General features: G+C 57.7%; 1 protein-coding gene across 1 annotated transcript in view; it reads left to right on the top strand.

Moving 5' to 3' along the window:
* PTSG_07026 (uncharacterized protein) overlaps nucleotides 1-25,898 on the top strand; it is a gene marked incomplete at both ends in the record, with an annotated part of 28,015 nt that extends 2,117 nt beyond the window's left edge. Inside the window, 5 exons of the mRNA XM_004992381.1 lie at nucleotides 14-168; nucleotides 378-447; nucleotides 487-735; nucleotides 1,055-1,190; nucleotides 1,492-25,898. Coding sequence (XP_004992438.1) covers nucleotides 14-168; nucleotides 378-447; nucleotides 487-735; nucleotides 1,055-1,190; nucleotides 1,492-25,898 — 25,017 coding nt within the window. The remainder of the gene's footprint in view (nucleotides 1-13; nucleotides 169-377; nucleotides 448-486; nucleotides 736-1,054; nucleotides 1,191-1,491) is intronic.
* Nucleotides 25,899-26,249: the final 351 nt, after the last annotated feature.

Below are 26,249 nucleotides of genomic sequence, written 5' to 3'. Positions count from 1 at the left end.
GACCCCTGATCAGAGCACCTGGCACAAGGCGCACAAGGCGTGGGCGAGAGCCAAATCCAAGGCTGAACAGCAGCGCCAGGAGGCAAAGCTTGTCTGTGCACTCAATACCCTGAGTGCGGCCAACTTGTCTGCGCTTTCGCCCGCCGAAATGACCAAGTTCTCAAAGGGGTTTGAAATGTTACCTACCTACTTCGATTATGGGTGAGCCTGTGCCGCACACCATACCGCTATGCATGCTGGTTGCTTCTACACGACCTCACAATCAATTGCGTCTGACCTGGTGTCGCCCCACGCCACACCACATTCTGACAAATGCGGTTGCCGGTTCGCTCACGGGTGCATGTGGTCGTTGCTGTGCCATCTCCGTCTGCTGACAGCACCTCTCTCCGCGAATGCACGCTGGAGCTGCTGCTTGCCCTTCTCACGGCAAATGCAGACCTGACGGGGGTGACGAATGTTCTTCAACGCTGTTGCAGCCTCCTGAAGGCAGCCACCGATAACGTGGCGCTGCTATCTGGACGATCGCAAGATCTCGTGTCGCGCATTGTGCTGCACCTGCTGGCACACCCCGTGCAGGGCGATGGCATCAACATCATTCCAAAGCCTGAGCTGCACACGCAGCTCGTGACATCGCTGGTGCTTGTCTGTTTCCACGACGCAAGACTGGTAGATACCAAGTACCACCCAACGGGCCAAGGCTGTGTTGACGACATTGACGCGGAGCAGAAAGCCCTGGTAAGGGCGGAGGGCATTGATGCACGATGTCTGTGCTCGCAGCTGTATTGTGATACGCACACACGCACACACACACACACACACACACACACACACGCACACACAGACGCACACATGGGACAATGCCCTCTCTGTCACACACAGACGCACGCAGGCATATTTTTACACACACACACACACACAGACACACACACAGAGGCATAGACACACTCACACTTACATACACATACACATTCACAACTCACACACACACGACCAACCTTTGCTTCGTCTCACTCATGCCCCTCCCATCTACTTGTGCGCTGGCGTTGTTGTACAGGGCCCAACGAAGAAAGTTCCCGTGTTTGATTTCACGTGGGATGACGGGCGCGTGGACAAGTTGTCCTTCAACACGTGGCCAACGCAGGCAGAGCTGTGGGGCGTGACCGACCCTCACCTGTACCAGCGCTTCGCAGGTTGGATGCTTCACATGTGACTCGACCTGCTTCTGAAGCCCCTTCCCAGCCACCACCCCGCTTTCCAGCCGCAACCAACATCACAACACGTGTCACTTCCCTTCACTCCTGTCGGCTGCTCAAACACCAATTTGTGCTAGGCCCACTTGCCACCACCCGCGAGCTCCTTGTTCACACACACACACGCACACACACACACACACACACACACACACACACACACACACACACACACACACACACACACACACACTCACGCACATTACCTGACCCATCCCACGTGTGGCTTTTTACTTTGCAGGCCCGCAAGCCCTGAGCACAATTGTGGCCACGCTCCACTCGGAGCCCCTCCTACAACAGTGCATTAGACAAGTCCTCCGCATGTGCCTGACGGGCCGAATGACAGACAACGCCATTGCACACCTCATCAAGACGCTTGGCGATCAGTGCGTCATTACCGCGTTCACGCCGGAGCACCTAGCAGCGTTTGCCGCGGTTTTCGACGTGTCCCTCTGGGAAGCCCTTGCTGAGGATGTGCAATATGGCGAGCATGCGCTGACACCACTGCCTCCCCCAATTGTGCTGCCGAGCCTCTGCCGGGCCCTGCGCCGCGTGTTGGAGGACGATATGGTCACCTGGTTCTCAAAGCTCAATGACACCTCGGCACTAGCCACCTTGCTGCAAGCACTGGAGACACACCTCAAGACGGCGAGCGATGTTGTTGCTGCTTGTGCTTCTCAGCACTGCGCGACGGAAGACACGGGCTCGTCATCTCCACTCACCGTGCTGGACGTCAATCCACAGGAAGAACATGCATCTGTTTCTTCCGCTGCCCACGTGGAGCACAGGATGACAATGCGTGCGCGACGTGACAGTATCGACAGTGTGATGAGCTTCTCCGGCGATTGGGAACCCGTGACGGTGCCACCCACACAACTGACGGCTACCGCAGTAACAGCAGGATCATCGCTGACCGCAACAGCAATAACAGCAGGCGCAGAGAACGCACAGCCCGACCCCGAGCTTGAGGGCGAAATGCAGCACCATGTCACCGCCATGTGCAAGCTGCTCTTAAGCCGTGCACGCGTCCTCATCAGCCACTTCCACCACGACCGCACAAATGTCGTTGCGGTGGAGCTTGTCTGTAGCACCATGGCTGAGGTGCTGACGCAGTTTGGGAACGGCCTTGGCTGGCTGCTTGACTCGGATGCGAGCATCCCAGGCTTGCTCTCGCTGCTGGTACTTCTGCTCTCCATCCATCACGAGCCCGCAGAGCGCTTGCTTGTGGCTGTCGCCGCACATGCGCGCCCAAAGCTAGATGCGCTTCAGCACCTTATCGACAGCGGAGAACGCCACCTGCAAAACCGCTTGTCGCTGATCCAATCACTCCTCGTTGCAGCTGTGCGCACGGATCCGGACCAGATGCGCACAGCCACCAATGTGGCGGTGAAGCTTTTGCGTTGCACGACACCAGAGAAGGCGCCAGCATCGTACACCGTGACCTGTGCCAACGCGTACATTGCCGTATTTGGTGACCCTGCTTGCTCCTTTGAGTTCATACGCGCAAGCGCAGACGCCATCCTTGAAGCCATCACCGCCGCCAATGGATTGAGCGCGCCTGTGCTTGCCAAGCACGCCACACTCGTGGTATCCCTGGTGCGGGCGGCAGGCAGTTCCGTTGTGCGCCAGCATTGGCAGCACATCGTCGACACACTCGTGTTTGATATTGACACAATCCGTAACAGCCCGCAAGACCAGGCCTTGTGCTGGCGGCGCATCTGCCGTCACAGCCCAAGCAGCGGGAAGAGAACCGCCATTATCTCAATCCTGCTGGCACATGCCGTTAGCAAGTGGACGCAGCTTGACGAGCAGAAGCGCAAGCGCGGCGACGCCCTACTTGACACCCTGAGGGATGTCGGTCAACGTTACCCGCGCCTGCTGCGGCTGGCAGCCAGGCAGCTCACAGCACCCATCATCGCCGCCCTGGCACAGTCGCACCACCTCTCCCTCGAAGCCTCCCCAGCGTTTGCGTTCCTGCTGCAGCTGCTGAGGCCACACGACGCCTCTTCCCTGATTGCAGATGACGTGGAGGATGAGGACACCAGCCCAAACAGCCAGCAGCATCAGCATGTTTCAAGTCATGACGACGACAGCAACAACGACAGCGACGGTGATGACGCTGCATCAGCCAAACTGCATGATGAAAGCACGTTTAAGCAAACTCTGCGCAGGGCCATATCAACCAACGATCCTCAGGCGTCCACCCCTTCCCAAGCGTCCATCGTCTGGAAGCCTCCCCAGCACGCGGAAGTGGTGATTGGGCCTCGGTCTGACGGCGGAGACTCGGACCATCTGTGTGACACAACGGAATCCAATGAGTGGAGCGTGGTCCCCACAGAGCGATCTGTCAAGTACTTGCAGCGTATCGTGTCCACCCTGCACACCAATGACCACCTGCTCCTGCAAGGCGAGACTGGCGTGGGCAAGACGATGCTGACGCTCTTCGCCGGCCATCTCGCCAACCAGGTCGTGCTGCGCTTCAACGGGTCATCACACAGCAGCGTTGAGGACCTCTTCGGCAGCGTCACCAACGACCCCACCAAGCCCGGCCACTTTGGACTCGCCCCTGGCCCCGCCATCCTCGCCTACGCCTTTGGCTATTGGCTGTACATTGACGAGGCTAACCTGCTCAAGGAGGAGCTGGTGCAGACCCTGGCCTGCCTGACTGAAGACCGTCTCTCGCTCGCCCCCTTTGCCAAAGGCCTCTCCATTCTCGACTGCACCTCTGCTTACACGGGCAAGCCCCTGCCCATCATTGGCGGTGGCGGTGGCGGTGATGATGCTGTCCTCGTGCGAAAACACAAGAACTTCCGTCTCATCTTCGCCCAAAACCCACGCAACAGCAGATACAACCGCGAGAAGCACAGCCTCAGCGTCCTCAGCAACTTTGTGTCTTTGGATGTGACGTGGGGTTCGACACCCAGTGCCCGTAGAGCGGAGTGGGAGATGATCGCTGCCAGTGCACTGCGCGGTGCCCTCTCCAAAGACATGCAAGAGCACAAAGCACCTGACGAGCTTGCTCACCAGCTTGTCGAATTTCACGTGCAAGCGACTGATCCGGGCATGTTGAAGACTCTCCGCGACAAGGAGGGCGAGGGCGAGGTGTATGAGCAGCAGCACTTCATGGACTTGACGGTGCGCGAGCTCAAGCGTTTTGCCAGCGCTTGCCGTGAGTACGTGCGTTGCTGCAAAGGCCTGGCAGTCGAAGGCTTTGACTCGCATTTGAGGGGGTTTGCGCTCATGCTTTCCTCCATCTACGGCGCCCGCTTCCAGTGTGCTGCCTCCCGTGAGGTTGTGTCAAAGCTTGCCTTCCAGCACATGCAGGCTGCCGAATATTCGCCAGGCGATGACGTTTCATCTCGCATCCAAACCCAAGCGCAGGAAGACAGCAGCGAGGAGGCGTCCAGATTCATCTTCATTGACGGCATCCCGCTCCAGCGCAAGGTGGCCGCACCTGAGCATGACATTGTGGACATTGTTCACGACAAGATCATGCAGTGCGCGACACACCCCGACTTCATGCTCAAGTATGGCTGCTACGACTTTGTCAACCACGCATGTGTGGATCGCGTCCGAGCCATGATGCGTGATAAAAGCGTGTCCCTGGGTCATGCCCTCCTGCACGCGTATGTGGCGCCCATCCGCTGTGTCCGTGCTCGGGCGGACCTTCTCGCTGACATTTGCAAGACGCTGGATGCCACGCATGCAGCGGAGGCACGGCGCCTGCGTGACGTCGACCCGTCCACTCTGCCGGAGCCCGACCAGTACATCTGCCCAATTGTGGTGACAGCAGAGCTGGTGACAGCAGTACGCGAGTGCGCAGTGTCGTTCCTTCTGCGCACACCCTTGATGATCTGCGGCCCGAGCGGCGCTAGCAAACAGGTTCTCGTGCGCTTCCTGTCTGCCCTGACCAACATCAGCCTCACCCACCTCCATCTGACAAAGGAGACGGAGGTGCAAGACTTCATTGGCATGGCCATCCCAGAGACAGACCACGCGACAGGGGACATGAACCTGCGGTGGCACGATGGCCACTTGCCTCGCACCATGCGCAATGGCGGCATTCTGGTCCTTGATGACATTCTCTCCCTGCAGTCGTCTGTGCTCGAACGGCTCAACCCGGTCTTGGAGGAGAAGCCCACGCTCGTGCTGTCCGAGAACAACCAAGTCTCACCGATACCTGAGGACGAGATCAGCGACTTTATGCGCTTTGTCGCCATTGTCGAAGCAAGGAACAAGGCCATGACGCCCGCCTTTGGCAACCGCTTTCACATGGTGTACCTCAACTCGCCGCCACAGGAACCATCGACGTGGCTTGTGGCTGCCAGCCGCCTCTTGCTCGGTCACGAAGCGGGTGACGAGGAATGTCCACGTGATGTCTGTGAGCTGACAGCAAAGGCACACCAAGCCTGGTGCAGTTCAGAGGAGCGACCCAGTGTGAGGCGCTTCGTGTTGCTGTTTGATGCTGCGTTTCACCTCACCCGTGGCACCACACCTCACCCACTCAAGAACCACGCCGCAGCCGCGGTGGAAGAGGCATGCGAGCTCGTGCTCGCCCAACACTCGAAAACGGCGGAAGCTCTCAAGCAGCAACTCGCCGATGCCCTTCCACCCAACAGCGTTGACTATGTGGAGGCGTTGCTGACATCACCTCAGCCTGATGGTGGGGTAACCTTTGTCCTGGACAAGGACACAACACCACGGGTGTACGCAAACGCAAACAAGGTGCTGCGCGCCCTCAAGGCACGCGTTCCCGTCGTGTTTGAGGGCAGTCAGGCCGTGGGCAAGACGGCAACCGTGACTGCTCTCGTCCACTGGTTGACGCGCAAGGCGATTTTGCGCAAGACCAACAGCGATTCTACGCAAGCCACGGACTACCTCTCCTACTGGCGCCCCAGCAAGCAAGGCAACTTTGCCTTTGAAGAGGCAGAGTTTGTGCGCACCCTGCGCAGCGGCACATGCTTCCTCAACGACGAGTTCAACCTCGCCAACACGTCCACCCTCCTCTCCGTCTTCATCCCTGTGCTTGACAGCGGCTGCTTGGCGCTTCCAACAGGCGAGTACGTGCACAGAGCACCTGGCTTCTGGCTTGCAGCTTGCCAGAACCCCGTTGGCTTTGCTGGGCGCAAACCTTTGGCTCGCAAGCTGGCTGACCGCGTGTGTGTCGTGCCGTTCGAGAACCTGACACAGGACGAGCTGACGGAGATTGCTGCCAAGCGCACAAGAAACGCCATGAGCACAGACATGCTGCGCAAGTTTGCTCAGCTGCAGGTGCAGATGCGTGAGCACACCGCACTCAAGCAAGACCCGGCAGTCACCGTGCGCGAGGTGTGTCGCTGGACACGCCGCATGCAGGCCACGCCAGACTCAGCGCCTCACGCCGTTGCGAACGGCATTGAGCTGCTGGTGGGGCGGTCCAGCAGGAGGAAGGCGCTTGTAACACTGGTTGCGCGCGTGTTTGACGCCCAGGATGAGACAGATTCGCTCTACCAGATGCTGTGCGGCGCGACGCACACCACAGGCGAATTCTCTCTCACATGCGCTGTGGATGGGCAAGTTGAAATCAGGCATGGCTTCAGCGCCACTGCCAGCGTTGTCATCGAAACACAGCTGAACAAGAGCGCCGTCACACCGTTTCTCGAAGCACCTTGCTTCAAGTCCAAGCAGTTTTGCCTTGACTTTTACCGCCTCTGCAAGTGCTATGCAAACAAGGAGCCTGTGCTGTTGATTGGGCCCACGAGCCGTAAGACCCTGCTCGTGGAGATGCTGGCCAAGGTGACGGGTCGAGCCCTCACCACCTACTGCCTTGGCGCCGACTCCACGGCTGAGGAGCTGGTAGGTCGCGTGTTGCCCACCACCATTGGTGAACAAGTCAAGGCGATTGTTCAAGTTGTAGCGCGCATCAAGACGCTGCGGCCCAGCGTGCCCATGGGGCTGGTGTCGGCGCTGAGAACCGTGGCAGAGCTGCTTGCCTCGGCAGATCTGGACGTCGAGGACGTCACTGACTGGCTGGGCACGGCAAAGCCCTTCTTGGACGACACAAACGACCACATTCAAGCCATGGCAGCTTTGCTTTGTCTAAAGTCGAATCAGAGCACAAGCGTGGATGTTAGCGTGGACGATGAGAGTGCCGTAGTTTCGGGTGCACACGACAGCAGCAGTGCTGGTGACAATGGAGCCGTTGAAGGCGATGATGATGATGATCATGATGATGACGACGACGATGATGAAGAAGACAACGAGGATGCCAACTGGGAAGAGGCACCCGCAGATTTTGACAGCGAGGAAGACGATGACGACAACGAGGATGCCAACTGGGAAGACGCGCCCGCAGATTTTGACAGCGAGGAAGATGAAGACGATGCCAGTGAGCTGGACGCAGTCACCGTTGACAGTGCTTCAGGTGACGCTACACGGGCCAAGGTTGTCGCACCCGCAACTTTAGGGGCTGTTGACGCAAAGAGAAGCCCTCAGGATGGTGATCAAGATGGCCATGACATGGACATTCCATGGCTGAGGGTGAAGATGCTGCTGTACCAGCTGACCCGGGACTTGCTTGAGCACTTTGTTTCCAAGGTGGAGTTGGCCGCTTCTCCTGCAGACCAAGCGGAGCACGAATTGAGCACGTGCTTTGCTCTCCTCAAGGTACACGTGGAGCGACTTGCAAAGGAGGACGTGCAGCGTCCATCTGACTTCCAGCGGCCGCGGTTCCAGTTCACGGACGGTCCAGTCACGGACACCGTGCGCCGTGGTGGCATGTTGCATCTACGTGACTTGCACCGCGCGCCCGCATCAGCCGTAGAGACTTTCAACTCTCTCTTGGAGCTGGAGCCCTCGCTCGAGACAAGCGAGTATGGCAACATCGACTGCCCGCAGTCGTTCTTCTTTGTCGCTTCCGTCACGTCCGACCGCCGGCTCTTTGAGTGCGGCTTGTCACCGGCTCTCATCTCACGCGTCACTGTCATCGATGTGCAGCCGTACTCGGAGATTGAGTTTGTGGATCTGGCGAGTCGAGGTCTGGGGCAGGGCATTGTGGACCAGATGAGCTTCTTGCCGCAGTTTCTCCGAGACGTGTTCAACGCCTACGGGTGTTTTAATACGCGGCTGATGCAGCAAGTGGTTGACTTCATCCACAGGCACGCGTCGCGATTCAAGACACTGGAGGCCACTGTCCTTCACGCTGTTGCTGGCTTGGTTGCACCCTGGCTTGGCAAGGATGACGTGCAGAGCCTCAACAAAGTTGTCCAATCCCAGTTTGGGTACACTCTTGAGGAGGTGGAGGAGCAGCCCATTGTTGTCATCGGCGATGATGACGCTGCGCCCGAGCAAGTGTTTGAGATCCAGCCAGGCAAACACATCTTAGAGGATGTGGATTTGAAAGCAAGCGCTGGAGGGCTGCAGGCGACCCTTGGGCCGTTCACGCTGCCCGCAAACCCAAGCGCTGGCAGCATGGCAGCGCGGGCGTCGTTGCAGCTCCATCCCGCGCCCCAAACGAACTACACGTTGCTGTCCATCGTTCGCGTGTTCAGTGCTGGCCAGAGCCCGCTGCTGCTTGGGCCGCCGGCGAGTGGAAAGGTGTCCTGCGCCAGGGAGCTTGCGCGGGCCCTGGGGCACGATAACGTGACGTTGATCACATTTTCACGATCGTCAACGAGCGAGGACGTGATTGGGCGATATCACCAAGATCTCAATGGCTCTTTCCAATGGCAGGATGGCCCTTTCGTGCGTGCTCTGAGGGCCGGGCAGTTCATTGTCCTCAAGGATGTGCATCTCATCAACAACGAGCTGGCCGTTGACATTGCGCGACACCTCTCGCGTGGTCGTCAGGATCCGCACGGCAATGCTGAAGGAAACAACACTCCTCTTCGGTCTCAAGCAGCAGCGTCGGCGAAGCTCCCACCTCTGGTGTGTGCAACCGCACCCGCACTGGAGAAGGTGCCGGACCATTTGCAGATTGCGTTTGTTCCTCTGACTGTGGAGCCCATTCTTCCGGACGGTGCTGGCCCCAAAACAGTCTCGCCGCTGGTGCAGCATATCCTGCGGAACGTGGGTGTTGCTGGTTCCAGTCCTCAAGGGGAGACGGTGTTTGACACCGTTGCGAAAACACTGTGCAAGCTCATGCAGCTTCGAAATGATGATACCACGGACATGGTCGATGCATTCCCGCTGTGGTCCTTGCGGGAGATTGAAAAAGTTGCTGCTGTGTTCCAGCCTTTCTTCGAGACGCTCAAGTGTGCGCAGTCTGTGCGGGGCGAAGGTTCATTCAGCAGCACCTCCTCTGAAGGCAATGATGATGGGTCCACAACCAGAGTTCAGGGTGACGATGCCAATGGCGGCGACCGCGGCAACGACAACGACGGCGATGAAGGCGATGGTGATGACGACGACGACAATACCAATGATGCCAGTGTGTCTGCCAGCCACACCACCCATGGTTCCAGCACAACTGTAGGGCACCAGGTTGACGAAGCCCGTGCCAACGTTGACTTCTTGGCGCGGCGTGTGATGTTCCAGACCATCAACCTCGTATTCTTGGCCGGGTTGGCGCCAAAGGCGAAGGAGCTGGCAAGCAGTGTGGTCCTGGACGCGTTCCGAGATGTTGCAAGCACGGCCGAAGAGGAGCAAGTGCTTGTGGACACGACCTTGAGCCACTGTCTTCGCATTGGATCTGTCTTCTTCGCCCGCAGGCAAACGGTGGCCGAGCTGCCCAGGAATGACGCACGGCAGGCCATTTCTTCCGAATTTGTGCTCACGCCTCGCCATGCGCTCCTGCTCCAAGACATGGCACTGGTGTTGCAGGCGCACCGCAGCCTCATTGTTTGTGGCCCGACTGCGTGCGGCAAGACACAGCTCCTGCGCTGGTTTGCCAAGGCTGTCAACGCGCCCATGGTGGAGCTTCACATGAAGCGGGCCGTGGAACTTGGCGATGTCATGGGCCAACTTCGGGCAGAAATGGGGCTGCTGCGCTTGCAGCGGCTCACGCAGGCTGTGCTCTTTTCCCTGTGCGGCGTTGTTGTCAGCCTTGCCAGCATTGCCGTGAGCGACTGGGAGGAGGACCGCGCGAAGATGCATGCCAAGTTTCTCATCTTCAGCGTCGCCTCACTGGCCCGCAGCATGCACAAGTTCCTCACACAGCTCAACGAGTGCGTGAGCCCGGAACAGAAACTGGCGGTGAGCGACTCGCTGCAGGCCTCCGTAGCGGAAGCAAAACAGAACCTTGGCTCCGTCCAGCAGCAGTTGAGCCAGGCACGTGATCGCTCCATTCGCTCAGCGTCCCTGGATACCAGTGCTCTCCAAGTGGCTGCCTCCGACTTTCTGACGTGCGTGGACCCGCTGCTCGTACGGCTGGATGACTTGTGCTTTGACGCTGCTGAGGGGCCTCTACTGCAAGCTGCACGGAACGGATGGTGGCTGGTGCTGAACGACGTCAATTTCTGCCCGCACGACTTCCTGCTCCAGCTGCAGGAGTTTATGGAGAACGACATCTCGCTGGCCGGGCTGACTGGGCGCAGCGCTGCTGACTCACCCACGGTCTCGCCTCACTTTCGAATCATTCTTGCGTACGACCCTCACCGACCAGGCGTGCTGCCGTTGCCGCCGTCGGTGAAGCAGCGCTGTGTAGAGCTGATGATGCCAGCCATGGATTCGCCGGAGAACAAAGACACGTTCCACTTCATCCTCACCGAGTGGATGGAGCAGGTTGGCTGCAAGTGTCCAGTGCACGCCGCTCGCGTGTTTGCTGCAGCTCATTTCGCCGCCCGTGACGCCCTGCCCCCAGCGGAAGCAGACGGCCCGTTTGCGGTCACCTTTCGAACGGCCGTGCGCGCGAAACGCGTGCTGCAGCGCATCATGCAAGGCACAGACGCCGCTGCCAGCGCTACATCCTTGGCGTTTGTCCTCCGGCAAACGTATGCCAATCCCAACTTTGGCAGCGAGAGTGTCACAGACGCCACCCTCCAAGCATGGAACGCCGCTAAACCCAACACAGACTCTCCTCAATTTAAGCTGTCTGCTGATCAGGTGCTTCAGGATATGCGAACGCGCATGCGCGCGATTGTCCGACACGTCGCTGCGGTCATCCTCAGGCAAGACGGGAACATTGCAGAAAATGTGAAGGACATTTGCATCTGGGCGCTGGGCAAGGCATGCTTCCACGCTGGTGTTGGCGCAGAGGCCTTGCCTGAGGAATCCATGCCAACCTCCGCCGAGTTGTTCATGGGAACGTTTTCTGGCTCTGACTTGAGTGCTGTGCAGCACGTCCTTGAGACCACGGCGCAGGAGCTGTCGCAAGCGCAAGTCACAGCCGCTCTGCGCTCATTACAGCGCTCGCTGACACGCATCCCGCAAGCCGCGTCACTGGAGTCCTCGGTGAAATGGATGAAGCACCTCGCGGCATGGAAGCACGTGGTTGAATGTGTCGAGATTGCCTGCCGTCCACTTCAGCAGGGTGGCCAGCTGAACGACGTTGCAAGCGCATGCTGCCGCCTTCGTGGGGGCTTGCGCACGTACTCGGCGGCGTTTTCCGAGATGTTTGGCGAGCGGGCCGCTGGCAAGGACCTCCTGTCCAGGTTCAACCACCTGCTGCACGTCGCAGAGGATGCCATGACGAGCGTCCCCGTCGACGCTCAGAGCCGCCTTCGCTTCTTCATTTCGCAGGTTGAGGCCGTCATTCGCGCCTCGTTTGTGCCCCTGCGAATGCAAGACCACGTGCTGTTCCGCATGCTCGCGCAGGCCCCCGCACTCAAAGGGCTCATGGGCCAGCTGATGTCGTTTTTGCCAAAGGCTGCCGTCCAGCTCACGACTGCCTGCGTGTGTACACGCAATGAGCTGCCGTTCTCCAGTCTGGAATGCGAGCAGGACGCTGACGGAGTGATGGAGCTGGTGAACAACGCCCAGCTGAACGGCTTGCGCGAAACTGCCACGCACGCCGCAACGAGGCAGCCCTTGTTGCACGATGACTTTGCAAAGAAGGCAAGCAAGCTTCTGAAGGAAAGCAGGGAACTTCAGGACGTACATGACGATGAAGTGCATGCCAGCAACGAGTTGCAAACAAGCCTTCACAACACACTCCCGGAAGATGCACCCGAGCACGTCAAGGACTTTTTCCGTCTTCACGAGAACTCAAGCCCCGACAATGAGCCACCATCAGAGTGTGCGCAGACCTATCCCGACCTGTGCAGGCAGCGATCGCGCGTGTTGACGCTCAGAAGCAAGCTTACGTCGTTGCAGGACCGTGTGAAGGAAGCATACGGGTACGTAAACAACACCGTCACAGTCTATGGCAGTCAGTTAAAGTGGCTGATCCCCGAGGCTCCGCTGACTGACGCTCAGGATGCAGTTTTGAGGGGTGCAGCTCGCCACTATGCCCCAAATGCGCGAGTACAAGACGCATGGCACGTGTTCAAACACGCCACTGTGCAATCGCCACAACACGCGCTTGTTGTTTTGCTGAAGGATGATGACAAGTGGAAGTCTGGTCTGCGACAGCAGAACGCCCACCTCAAGAACAAGCTTTCTTCCATGGGCTCAGCGCCACTGGTGGTTGTTGTCGTTGCTGCCGCAGACTTGTCTGAGATGACAGTCTCAGTGGAAGAGCCGAAGACAACTGTCGTTCATCTCGAAGACCGCGACATCACCGTGGAGATATACAGAGTGCGCCGCAGCGACCAGGGCGACGTGAATACCCACCACAACCTGGAGCACCTTCTCGTCACAGTTCTTGGTTCAGACGATGACGGGTCGACGTATGACTTCTGCCAACACGTCCAGGCTTTCAAGCAGCGCCGGCAGGCTTTGACTGGCTCGCCCTCCTTGTCCACTGCGCTGGGCTGTGAACTCTTTGACCACTGTACCTGGCAGAGAGCTGTCATCAGCAAAGCTCACGCTGTGGCCCATGTTCTGTCACTGATGGGGCGAACACCAGACCGGGAGGAATGGATGAACAGATTGGACTTGTTTCTGGTGTCCCTCGAGCGTTTGAAGGCGGAGTTGAAGGATATGCCTGACACAACAGCACAAGTGAATACGGCAGTGGCCAGCATGTGGGCTTCAGAGCACGTCGACAACCGCGAGAGAATTGGCCTCCACTCCACGCTCCAACTCCGCGCCCACAACCCGGTTGCCTCCCTCATCGTATCCCTTGTACCGTGCAAGCTTGCGGAGAAGCTTCGCACCGCCTTTGCTCTGACGAGGGTGCGAGAGCTGTTTCTCACATTCACAAGAGCAAGCGAGTCGCGCATCCACCCAACTGTCCTTAGCTTGCTCGCCATTTGGAACCGGGACTCTCCCAGCAAAGAGGAGGTGTGTCGACAGCTTTCCCTTGTCAGGTCTGCTGCCATGTCACATGTGCCTCAATTGAGCCACGGCATCAACAGCCTGCTTGATTTGCTTGAGCAGCCGATTGGAAGCCAGAGCACGCGCCAAGAGCTGCAAGACGTGCTCCACGAACTGATTTCCATTCAGGAGCAGTTACCAGTGCCACTTGACGAGCTTGACACTGATATTGCTCAACTCCAAGAAGTCATCAATGACCTTGCCGAAGAGCGCGCAGCCGCTGCTCTGGAAGTGTGGAGGAAGAAGCCCAAAGATTGGCATCGTAAGCTCTCTCACCGCGATGACAAGAAGCGAAGAGATGTGGAGGATCTGCTGCATTTGCCTCCACTGCGTCACACGTCCCAGCACGGCCTGGTGAAGCAGCTGAACGACATTCACAGCAACGTGAACATCTACCTGCGCGCAGCACGAGAGTGCTCAGAGCTGAGGACCAAATTGGCACGCACCGTTTCTGGCTTTAGCGCCAACAACATGATTGGCATTGTGGACGGCATTTCTGCGCGTTGTCACGATGGCTTGCATGCACTGCAGTCTCTCCAAAACAGTTACGACCTCCTCCTGCATTGTCGCGACGTACCGCTTCAGGAACTGCCACACGTGCTCAAGGCCATGCAACGCATCGCTCATGAGACTTACGACATGCAGGTACCAGATGCCAGCTGGTTTGTGCTCTCCAAGCAGGAGTTGCTCCTTGGCATTGTACCTGGTGCTTGGTCGTTGTTTGCCACCGAACACACCCAAGGCAGCCACGATGAGAGCATCGATGCGCCGGAGCAGCGTGCGCATTTGGAGAAGTACGGACAGGACAAATACTTTTCTGCAGCACAGCATTTGCTCAACATCACGCCAACCACAACCATGGAGGAGGTCGTGTCCCAAGCCAGGGAAGCGATCAAAGCCTTGTTCTTGCAGACACAAGAAGAGCTGAAGCGGGCGGAGGTGGAAAGCGCGACTGGACACGACGACGATCCATTTTCGTTGGTCGTGAAGCACCTCCAAGAATCACACCAGGCCGTCGCTGCGAGCACGGAAAGCTTCCTGCAATTTGAATGGCTGATGCTGCTGAAGGCCAACTCCAAGTCCTACGCGCGAATCGCTGACGTGCAGCGTCGCCTTCGCATCCTCGAAGTCCAGCAACAAGCGCTTCAACACACTCGTTCTGCACCATCCACCGACCATTCTGCAGAACCAACGCCGATCTGCACTATTCGACCAGCAGAATCCATTGTTGACATGATCACGCGCGTGGCAACCGCGCTGGATCTGCGCGACAGCAACAATGCCACAGTGGCTAACGTGTGGTGCAATTACGTTGCCGCGTTGATGCATGCCAGTGCTGTGGGTGATAGCAGCTTTGCATGGATTGATCCCACCGTCACTGACGACGAATGCGTGCGCATGGTTGTCGCCAAGACCCGAAAGCGCCTGCGCACCTTGACAGCACAACTTCAGCGCGGAACATTCTGTGATGATGAGCAGGTTCATCGACGTCACATGATTGAGGCGTACGAAGGCGTCCTCTCCCACTTTGACTCGCAAACAGGGCAGTTCACCTTCAGCCTCAGCCTCCTGCACAGTGCGAGTGCCCTCCATCTCCTGACAGTTGATCCAAAGCTGCTTCAGTTTGCCCTGTCCGTGGAGGCCATGCCCAGCCGCTGGGCTTTTGGCGTTGATGACTCGTTCGTTGGCTGTGTGGTGCAAAGAGTTGAACATGACAGCGACGTTGAAGAAGAACCTGAAGATCAAGTCAACATGGCAGAGGCCAGGCCAAATGGCCAGGATCAGCAGCAAGACAGCGCTCTGGAGGGTAGCGTTGACCTCAGTGGAGAAGCTGGTGCACATAGTGAGGGTGCCACTGAGGGTGATGAGCAGGACGATGAGGACGAGGACACTCTCGCACACGACCGCGGGCATGTCCCTGTTGGAGCGTTTGTCAGCACGCTGCCTCCGCTTGCACGCTCATTGCTGCGAGTTCTTGTCTCCTCACTGACGACAAGCTCTGTTGCTTCTCGTTTCCGCAAGCTTGTGCTCGCCACAGGCCCGCCGTGCCTTTCCCTGATGGATCGTGTTGCATCGTGGCAGACTCGCCTGAGCGACTTGCTGCCCGGAATCGCGGAAGCCTCTCAACGTGCTGCTCTCGAGGCGTTCACACACTGCTTCTCGGAGCGGCTTCGCCTCGACGTTGTGCTCCCGCATTTGATTGACGTTCAGGCATTGCTGCAACCAGCACTCTATGGCGATGAAGCGTACGCAACGTCGACTCGGTTTGCCGAGTCCTTTGACAGGGCAATCCTCATAACCTTGCAGCATCATGTCGCCAGCCTGACAACATTCTCAACCCCGGCTTTGCGGCTGCTGTGCGCGGGATCCGCATTCACCTTGCTTGTGAGTGAGATTCGCCAGGTGTGCGCATCAGTGAAGAGGTTCCTTCAGAGCCAGCAGGTGGACGTGACAGGCGACGGTCCCCAGGCTGATGCGACAGACATCCTGATGCGGCTCGTGTACCTGGGCTTTTTCCGGGTGAAGCCGCCACAGCTGAGCTCAGTGCTTGAAGAAGGGGTGGACACCCTTCAAGCCGACTTTGACGCCGCTTTGAAGCAGCAGCAGGAGAAATGGGCAATGTTTGTGCAAGACATCAGGAGTTTGCAGCTCCGCCTTACGCCGACCGAAAAGGTACGCAGAAAGCTGTTCCGCGCCTTTGAATTAGTGAAGCTGAACATCAAGACTGATTTGCGGCAATGCGGGGCCACGCATGACTTGGACGAGGTTCTGCGCCACCATCGGAATGTCAAAGGCCTCGCGCGTCAGCTTGGTGCTGATGACATGATGGACTCGTTGGCGCAGCACGCCATTGTCCTAATCAAAGTCACTTCTTGGACAGCAACGGGCCACAAACATGAGTTTGAGGAGTGGCAGCTGGTGTCACCCGCTGGAATTGATCTGAACATTGACGGTAGGACGCAACACTTTCAGCCTCATGAGCTGCGCTCAGTGCACGGCTGTCGAGTGAAGGTCGGGCTGCCTCGCTACACAACGACGGCCTCCTCAGGGATCTTTGGTCCTTCAGATCTTGTGGAGCTGAAGGCGATGCAGGAAGAACTCAGCCGACTGACACCCGAACGCCAACTCGCTGTGTGCTCCAGGCAAATTGAAAGCATTTTGAGTGAGGTGGAGGACAGATCGAGTGCGTTCTTCCAGGAGTTTGGTCTGTGCAAAGGACAGCAACTTATTGAAGATCTTGAAGCTCTGAAGCTTCCCGAGACAGTAACGCTTCCACACCGTTCACTCAGCCCAGAACTCTTGGACCGCGTCCAATCAATTTACGGGGACATGAGAGCATCTCTCAAGGCTGTTGTTCGCAACATGCGTGCCACACTGAAGGAACTGTTGATGAAGAAGCTCATCATGGATGCATGCACGCACCTCTCGTCCGTCCATGACTTGATTGACGACGAAACCGAGTTTCCCGCAACCAAAGCTGCCACCAAGGCAACGGCCATCATTGCCAACTACTCAACTTCACATTTGCCTTGCAAGGACGTCGTTGCAGAGGTGCTGAATGGGGTTCAAGAACGAGCAGAAAGTATGAATGGGTTATTGAAGGAGGTACTTGACCTGCGAAGTGAGATGGAGTGCGCCGACTGCGATGCGCGGGAGCTCGTGCTGACGGGGTCTGCGGTTCAGCGCCTGTCTGAGCCCCTCATGGTTTGCCTGAGCACCTTCGATAATGAGGTTCAAGTTGATGACGGCGACAGCAGGGACGGAGGCACAGCCCCAGCAGAAGGCGCAACAAGCGGGGCGCCGGAGGAAAGCACTGCACAGGCGATGAACAACGTGTTAGAGCTGAGATTTGCAACGCAGCATTTCTACGGAGAAGCAGGTCAGCCGTCCACGCGGCAAATGCTGCTGCAGAACACATTCGAGCAGCCCGTGAACTTCTCGTTTGAGGTGGATGGCGAGCACGCTGGCGACTTCACACATGCATTTGGGAGCGGTGGCACAGTCATGGGCAACAAGTCAGAGTCGGTTGCGTGGACGTTCGCGCCTCAGGAGAGCGGGACACGCAATGCAACTTGCCGCCTCAAATGGTCTTTGCTGGACGACACAGAGCGAGGCGAGGTGACCGTACTATTGTGTGGCCATTGCCAGACAATGACAGTTGACGTGACAGTTCAAGCGCACAAGGTGTGTTGCGCGAAGCAAGGAGCGCACACTTTTGATCCGCCAGTGCTCCGACAAAGTGTCACTGTGAAGAGCTGTGTCACCAAGGCGCAGTGGGCTGCTCTCGAACTGGAAGGTGGCCTTGCGTTTGAAGACGGTAGGAAAGCCAAGCGGTTCTTCCTCAACGGCAATGCCAAGGTCAAGCAAGCCCTGCAGTGGCGACCCGCCGCTTTCATGGAGGCTGCTGTGTATCGCACTGCCGTTTGGGCATACCTCCACCCGCAGCACAAGCAACTGTGTGCTGTGATTCCGCTGGAGTTTGAGGTAGCGGCACCCTCCTTGGCGTATGAGCTGCTGTGGGATGGGAAGTCCTTCAAAGCCGGCCACCTGGACGTCTTTGGTCAGCAGTATGGGGATGTTTATGAACTGCGCTTGCGATTGGAGAATGTTGGGACGGCCCCCTTGAAGCTCCAGCGACATCGTGAAGAGAATGCCCGCTGTTATCTCGCTCAAAGAACGCTTCAGCCAGGCGCAAGTGTAGTTGCAAGGGTGCAAGTTGGGACTGACCTGTTGGTGAAGAAAAAGGCGGTCCTTTCTCTGACCACCAACGACCCACACCTGCCCTGCCTGAAGTACGACTTCTTGATCAAAGACGAAACCCCAGACCTGTACCTTGCGCAATCCAAGAACAAGCACCAGTCGCTGTCGTTCGAGTACAAGGCTGACGAGGCTGAGTACTCGTCAGAGTTGAAGTTTTTGGTGAAGAACCAAGGCACGGCCGCTGGGTATGTCACAGGTATCACATGCAGCGCTCAAGGAGTGCAGCTCACACCACTGAGTGGCACTGTTTTCGTTCCACTGGGCAACTACACCGTAAGTGTCCGCGCACAACTCCTGCTTACAAGCGCTGAGTCTCGCACGCTGGACGTGCAACTCCACACAAGCTCCAAAGTGACGCCAGTGTTGAATGCGCAGGTCAAAGTCACATTCTCCTTTGCGCAGTTACAGATATCACGGCCGGTTTGGTTTCTCGGCTTTCTGGAGGAGGCTTTGCACACGGGAATGACGCTCACGAACATCGGATCGAGAGACTTGGAGTTTGAAGTGTCTCTGGACAAAGACTTGCCCCTCAACTCAAACTTGAAGAAGGTGCCAGGTGAACCGCAACTTCTGGATGGCCCCACACGGAATCAGACCCTCTGCATCGGCTCTCCTGGGGCACATGGGGTGCTTGATCGAGTTGAAGTGTTCCCAAAGAAGCAGCTCAAAAAGATTGCACCTGGTGAGATAGTAAAGTTGTCCCTGGCGCTGAAGATGAAGGATGAGAACTGGAACCAGCACGACACCTTCGCACAGGCTGTTGTACTGCGCTTGAAAACCAATGAGCCCAAACATCTCCCAACGCGGCGCATTGCACTCATTGTGAGCCCAAGGCCAAACGTTGCGCGGCCCCTGCCGTTTCCCATCCAGCCCGCAACCGGCCGGAGTGTGCCGTACGTGAACCAGGGGTTTGCGGCGGCCTTTGCTGGTGTTCCTCAGCATCAGGCACCTCGAACTGTGGACGAGTTCTTGGGAACAACAGCCATGCCAACCACTGCAGAAGAACTGCGGCCGCTGCTGACTGCTGATGCGCACGGCGTTCTGAAGTACGAGCTGTTGCTGAACCGTACACCCACGCCAAGTTACTTCATCACGTCGGTTGTGGAAGGGTTCAGACTTGGCCTCTGTGCTGCTGGGATGCCCGCCCGAATTGCAGCTGCGTTCAAGGATGTGACTAGCCGCAATTTGACGGATCAGGCCGTTTCACGCTTCTCTGAGGTGCTGCTGCAGCTCATTGAGAGAGGTGCAACAGCCAAGACGGTCACCAACAAAGATGCAAAGCTGAAACTCGAGCGGGCGCTTCGATCCTGCTGCAGGACATCAGTTTGCGCTGATCTCTCCATTCAAAGCTTCTTGGACTTGGTCCATGGTTTGAGCGACTTGTTCGACATGGTTGCCCTGTATCCAAGAACGTCCGTGTCCTCGGTGCAGGAGCTGAGCATGTTCTTCAGTCACGTGATGGCTGCGCTCGCAAAGCAAGGCAGCGAGGGCGACAGCAGTGACAGGCATGCTCTGGATCTTCTTGTGCGGATTGCGGCGTTGCCAGAAGTAAAAGAGGACGAACTTGCCCATGTGCTTGCACAGTGGCGGGTTGAGAGCAACACACTCGCCAAACACCTCAAACATGTGCGAGAAGGGGTGAGCGTGCTCGCTGGCGAGCACATCAATCGCATGACGCCGTGGCAGGCTGTGTTGACGGTGGTTGATGCTGCTGCTGCCGACGGAGAACTTGACAGTGACTTCAAGGAGACGTTTGCTCGTTGGGCTACGGAACCAACAGCGGGCGCGCCGACCTTCTTGTTGTGGGATGTGCCGCAGATACAAGCACGCAAGCACATCTTCTTCCAAAGAAACGCGTCGGAGTTTCTTGAACAGCACTTGCCGCACGGCTGCGGGGATCTGGAAGCCACCAGCATCGTGCCTCTTGCACAGTTTCTGTGGCAATGCAAGTACCGTGTGAGTGCTCGAAGCAACAAGCAGCGTCGCTTCCTCGAGTTTGTCATCAACAAGAGCCAGCACGTGTTTGATCACTTGACGAGGTGCCTGAAGTCCCTGGACGTGGAGGCCGATGGTGAGGAGGAGGAGGAAGAGGTGTTTTCTCCCAAGGCCCATGCGCCCAGCGACAAACCGCTCGAAGACTACATCGACCAGGTGATTCACTCCGTGCAGCAGGCTTTGCATGATGGCACCCATCGCTCCAAGAGCAGCAAGCTCGTCCCCCTGCGAACTGTGCTACCCGCAGCCCTTGAGCATCGCACGAACTGGATGCGGATGTTGGCCATCTTCGCTCTGACGGATGCGCTGCGCTCATCCAAGAAGAGGAAGAAGGGAGTATTGCCTGTTGCTTCAACGTTCCTGCAAGAGCTCACGAGCGCCATGCGACAACATCCCTTGTTATGTGTGAGGTATGTTGTGACGCTTAATTGCGAGGGCAAATCCCTACGCCCTGATCACCTGACTCACCTCAGAACGACGCTGGACACCATCACGCGCGGTGGCGGCACCGACATGGGAGTCGACGTTCATGGAATCATCGCTTTGGTGAGCATTGGCTACGTGGCTGGAGGTCAGGCGCAATCCAAGAAGAAGAAGCGGCAGTTTTGGAAGAAGTTGCGAAGGCCACGACCACGACGGGCAGTCTTTGGGAGAACACTCAAAGCTGACGTGTCACCGTACATGTCTTTCCTTCAAGCCTTCATTCCCAAGCGCTTGAGCACACGGCTGGCACACGTGCCGCTTGGTGAGCTGATTGTCCGCAGTCAAGACGACGGCCTCATTCCCACGCTGCTGACAACCATACAGAAGGACAACTTCGTGGCAGCATTTGAAATGCTGCCGCTTGAAAGCACGCGTGTTCACCGCCTTTGCTTTGCTGCCTTGCAAGCCACGCAAACCACCACACTGGACCATGAACACCTACTGCGATCCGACAAGTCTCCTGATACCCATCATGCAAGGCGACATTGCATCAAGGACATTCTGGCACTCATTCGAGCGCGTGTGGCCTGGCGCAATGGGAAGCCCGAAGATGTGGTGCAAAGGCTGCACTTGCTCGCACAAATTCTCCACGCAATCATTCAGCGAGTGCCAGCGCGGACGTCGAGCGATGGCGAGGGTGATGACGACGACAACGTGATCGACGTCCATGTCCCACGCTACCTTCAGTGTCCGATCACACTCGACGTCTACGACGACCCTGTGGTGGTGAAAGGACACACGTTCTCTCGCGTGCCCGTCACACAGTGGATTGTGGAGTGCGGCACACATCCGCTTACAAAGGAGCAAGTCTCCATGAAAGATATTGAGCCGAACTACTCAATTCGAGACGCAATTGAAGAATTCAATCGCAACCGGCAACACCTCAAAGGGTGGGAGGATTCAGACTTGAGACAGCAGTGGACCTCTGCCATATGTGAGAAGCTGACAGACGCCAGCAAGTGCACTCACGTGCCAGAGCCCACTGACAACATCTTTAATGATGGCACAAAAGTTTCCACTTCAGAACACATGGTTGGCGACCAGTCTGTTGTGGTTGTTTCAACCTCCACGTCTGCCAGTTCAAACACCAACGGTGAAGATGACGCTGGCAACTCAGTGGCTGATGCAACTGAGTCAGAGTCGCAGACGACGCCTTCAAGTGAGATGCGTTCCCCTCAAGCGCAAGTGGTGAAGAGATGGATGTGGGCGGGGGGTCATGACGGGCTCACGTGCTTTTCAAGCCCAGCTGAACCTGAACACGTCCACGTGCAGCCGCCACGCCTGCGCCATCGTAGCAGCTCACACGCCTCGCTCTCGTTCAGCACGTCGAGCCTTGATTCTGCCGTGAGAGGCTTACACGAAGTCGAACAAGAGTTATGGTGCACGATGCTGCTGACAAGCGTGCTTCAAATGCGCACGCGACTGAAGGCAGCGGTTTCAGAGTTTGTGTCGGTGATGCACGATGTTCCTGAAATGGCCCCAGAAGCCATATGCGGGGACGTCCTCAAAGCGGGGCTGAGACTGCTTGTGTTGGCTCGCGGCTTGTTGCTCGTGCTGGAAAAGGTTCGACCTGACGCGCTGCTACTGATTGAGGCGGAGTGCAACTCAGCCATCGAGACTGTCTCAAACGTTCTCTTCTTCAGCGTGACAGCCGCGCTGCCCGAGAGCACTGTCGTCGCCATTCAGGAATGGCAGCGGCTGCTGAGCCTCAATGGCATGCACAGCAAGAAGCAAGCTACCCTCTTCCCCTGGCTGGAGCACACAGATGCCTCCCAGGATGACGCCTTGAGCTTGCACAGCCACCATGGCACGGTTTCAGCGACAGTGTCACCAACAAGGCGGAAGTTTGATCTGATTGATGCTGATGCGATCAGCACCCCGCTTGCACCCGATGCCGCAGCTGACACCAACGAAGCGAGTGCCACCGATACGAGTCAGCATGATAACGTGGATGAACTCACCAGCTCAGATGTGCTGTTTGCTGCAAATGCGGACACGAGCCAACCCTTCCAATCAACGGTTGAGAGTGCTCTTGGCTCGCTTGTGCTTGGGCTCGATCAGTTTGAGTTGGTTGATGGCACACATGACCCTCACCGCCACCATCCCCGCGCCAAGCCACCTGACGCAACCACACCACCGACATCTGGCGGCGGCGGCGGCGATGGCGATGGCAAAGGGCTGAAGCTAAAGGTGGTCACGACTCCACAAGACGCCAGAACTGACACGACGCAGCGAGCTGTGCGCCGGTCGGTGAAGATCAGCAACGCAAACCTCGAGGCTGCCGCGGAATTCCAACGACAGCTGGGACGCGATGTGCAGTTCCGCCCCTCCAAACTGGGCAATGGAAAAACGCATGACCAAGTGCTGGTTGCGGGTGCTGTGGACTTTGACCGGTTCTCGTTCCTCAGTTCCCTGTACGGGCGGCTGTGCCTGGCACAGCCGAAGAGCATACTGTCCCTACAACAGCAAGTGCTTGACCTGGGGATGCGGACGTGTGCGCGAGGATTTCGCATGCAGCTGGAAGTTGTTGTTCTCATGGACAACTCCATTTCGATGCGCGGCGCGTGCGGCAACTACGCGAAGCAAACGCTCGCCGTGCTGCTGGAGGGTCTGCGCAGGCTGGAGCAAGACACGGCGGTGCTGTCGTTTGCCGGCACAAACAAGGAGCGATGGCTCAAGACGTTTGACCAGCCCATGACCTGTGCAAAGGGTGAAGAGATCTTGCTCCGGCTGCGGTTCAACCAGCTTGGGACAAGGACCGCCGATGCGATGCAGTGCGCCCTGGAGCACTTGAGCCAGCGCCGCCAGAACCGTGGGGGCGGCAGCCGAACGCTGTATCCGCAGTTGATGGTGCTGGTGACGGACGGCCTTTCGAGCCAGCTCACGTCGTATGGGTATGGTGACTCGGCCTTCTTGGAGGTGCTGCGCAAGGCCACAGACTCGGCGGTGAAGGTTGTTGCGATTGAGATGGGCACCAGCTCGGGAGAAGACGCCGAGACGGCCCACCTTGAACGGGGCCAGCTGAGACGGTACAAAGCCAACGGCCTTGCGTGGCACGCGCTCACGCCCGCCAACCTGGAAACGATGAGCACGGATGTGCCGAAACTGCTGTGCGACGAAGTCAACGACATCATGAGCAACAACTTGAAGGGAACGCGCACCGGCCGCACTGGTACAAACGGCAGCGCGTTTGATGGCAAGGCCTTCAATGTACCAGGACATGCGCCAGCATCTGCGTTTGATTTGACGCTGGAAGCATTGACCAGCAGCGTTTGGATGGACTCCCACCCGCTGCCAAAGACCTACAACAAGCCGCAAGTGCGGGTTGACGCGCTGGCGCGCCTGCCACTCATGTGTGCATCACCTGTGCTGAAGACTGCGTCTGTGCGGCAGCTGCGAACACAGCACACGACGCATCGGCGCACCGCGACTCCTTGTGAGCACTCCACTCAGTGGTGCACGGGCGTGTTGCGAGCGTATGGCCAGCAGCTGTACATGCTTGACGACGTGCTCAAGCAGCACTTGGTGAAGCGCATCTCGCTGCGCAAGAAGGCCGGCTTCACCAGCGGCAAGAGCGTCAACCCAGCGAAGCTGATGCAGTGCAAGGCGACACAGTTCACCTCCACTGCGTATTGGGAGCGGTACGTGCCCGAGGGCCGGCCAGCCTACCGCTTTGCACTGGCGATTGACATGAGCGCATCCACTGGTGACACGCCAACGTCCTTCTTCAACGCGCAGTCCCTGGTGCTGCTGCTGGAGGCCTTCAAGCGGTTTGGGCTGCACGATACGATCGTGTACGGGTTTGGCGAGAGCGCGTGCACGCTGATGAAGGATCGCACAGAGCACGTGGACGCGACGGCGCTGAGCACCATTGTGCGCACGCTGGCGACTGTTGGGTTTGTGCAGCAGTCGACGAACGTGGCTGCGGCCATCGCCGCTGGCGTGGAGCTGTTGACGGAGGCGAATGACAACGACGCGAGCGTTGAAACGTCGACGCTGTTTGTGTTGACGGACGATGCGCCAGATCCACAGCATGAGGCCGCGCTGCGGTACGCCGCTGCCCTCGGCATTGACGTGGTGCAGATTGTGATTGGCACGGTGCCCACGTCCACGCAGCGCGCGTTCACCCGCTTCATCGAAGTGTCGTCGCCACTTGAGCTGCCAAAGGCGCTTGACATGTACTTTGAGCGCATGCATCTTCCGCAAACGAGGGGCGAGGAGGCAGACGTGGGGAAGCACAACTTTGCGATGTTGCCGGACGAGCGCAAGCAGGTGCTGGAGAAGGTGGACAAGTTGCTGGCTGAGGGGAGCTCCTTCCACACGTACGTGCGTAGCCGCGTTGAAGACGAGACTGTTCAGGCGGAGATGTTGGCGTATGACGAGGCGCCGGTGCTGGAGATTGAGGTGGTGATTGTGATGGACTGCACTGGAACCATGCGGCAGTGGATGCGAGCGGCGAGGGACCACGTGCAGGAAATGGTCCGGTTTGTGCGGGATCAAGCAGAGAAGACGTACACTGGGGAGGCCAAGGTGCGGCTTGGGTTTGTTGCGTACAGGGACTACGACTGCCGTGAAGTCACGCAGCAGTGCGACCTGACAGAGGACATTGACAAGGTGACTGCGTTCATTGCACGGCAAAAGGCCACTGGCGGCAAGGACAAGGCCGAGGAGGTGCTGTCTGGGCTGCGGGCAGCAGCCAGCATGAAATGGACGGTGAACCCATCCGCCATGAAGATGGTTGTGGTGGTTGCAGATGCGCCGCAGCACGGCCCCGAGTTTGTGGATCCACGCGTGTGGGAGCCGAAGTGGGACGCGTACCCTGACGGCCCGCCGCGGGGCCGCCCTGACCACGGCAAATCGCACTGGGACAGGGCTGTTGAGATCACGCAGGCGCTCAAGGCAAACGACGTGCGTGTGGTGTTCACCCAAATCAACCACTTTACGCAGGTGTTTGAAGAAAAGCTGACTGGTTTGATGGCTGACAAGATGCAGGTGATTCACCTTGGTGAAAATCCAGCAGAGTTTGCAAACTCGATTCAAAACGAGATGGTGGTCATGCTGAGCGAACTCTTGTGAGACAAAGTGTGGTCGTGTGTGTGTGTGTGTGTGTGTGCAGGTGTGTGTTGGGTTTGGGCTTGTGTTTTGGGTGTGAGTGCCTTGTGTGTGTATGTGAGTGTGTGCGGGTGTGTCAATGTGTCCGAGTGTGTGCGTGGAGTGTTACTTACGAGACGTTGATGTGGAGCAATTGCGTTGTGTGGCGTTTCTCGTGATTGCGGTGAGGTGAGGAATGTGCGCGTTTTTTTTTTTTTTTGTTTGCCGAGTGCTTGTGTTGGCGACTAGCAGTAACGTGAGGGTATGCACTTGAAGGAGAGGCAGTTCCCTGCGCCTTTTGGCAACTGTTCTTCTGTTTTCTTGTGACTGTGCAAT

Source organism: Salpingoeca rosetta, assembly GCF_000188695.1.
Source record: "Salpingoeca rosetta unplaced genomic scaffold supercont1.16, whole genome shotgun sequence".
Taxonomy (NCBI): domain Eukaryota; class Choanoflagellata; order Craspedida; family Salpingoecidae; genus Salpingoeca; species Salpingoeca rosetta.
The sequence above is the reverse complement of the archived record's forward strand: the minus strand, read 5'-3'. Positions and strand labels throughout refer to the sequence as shown.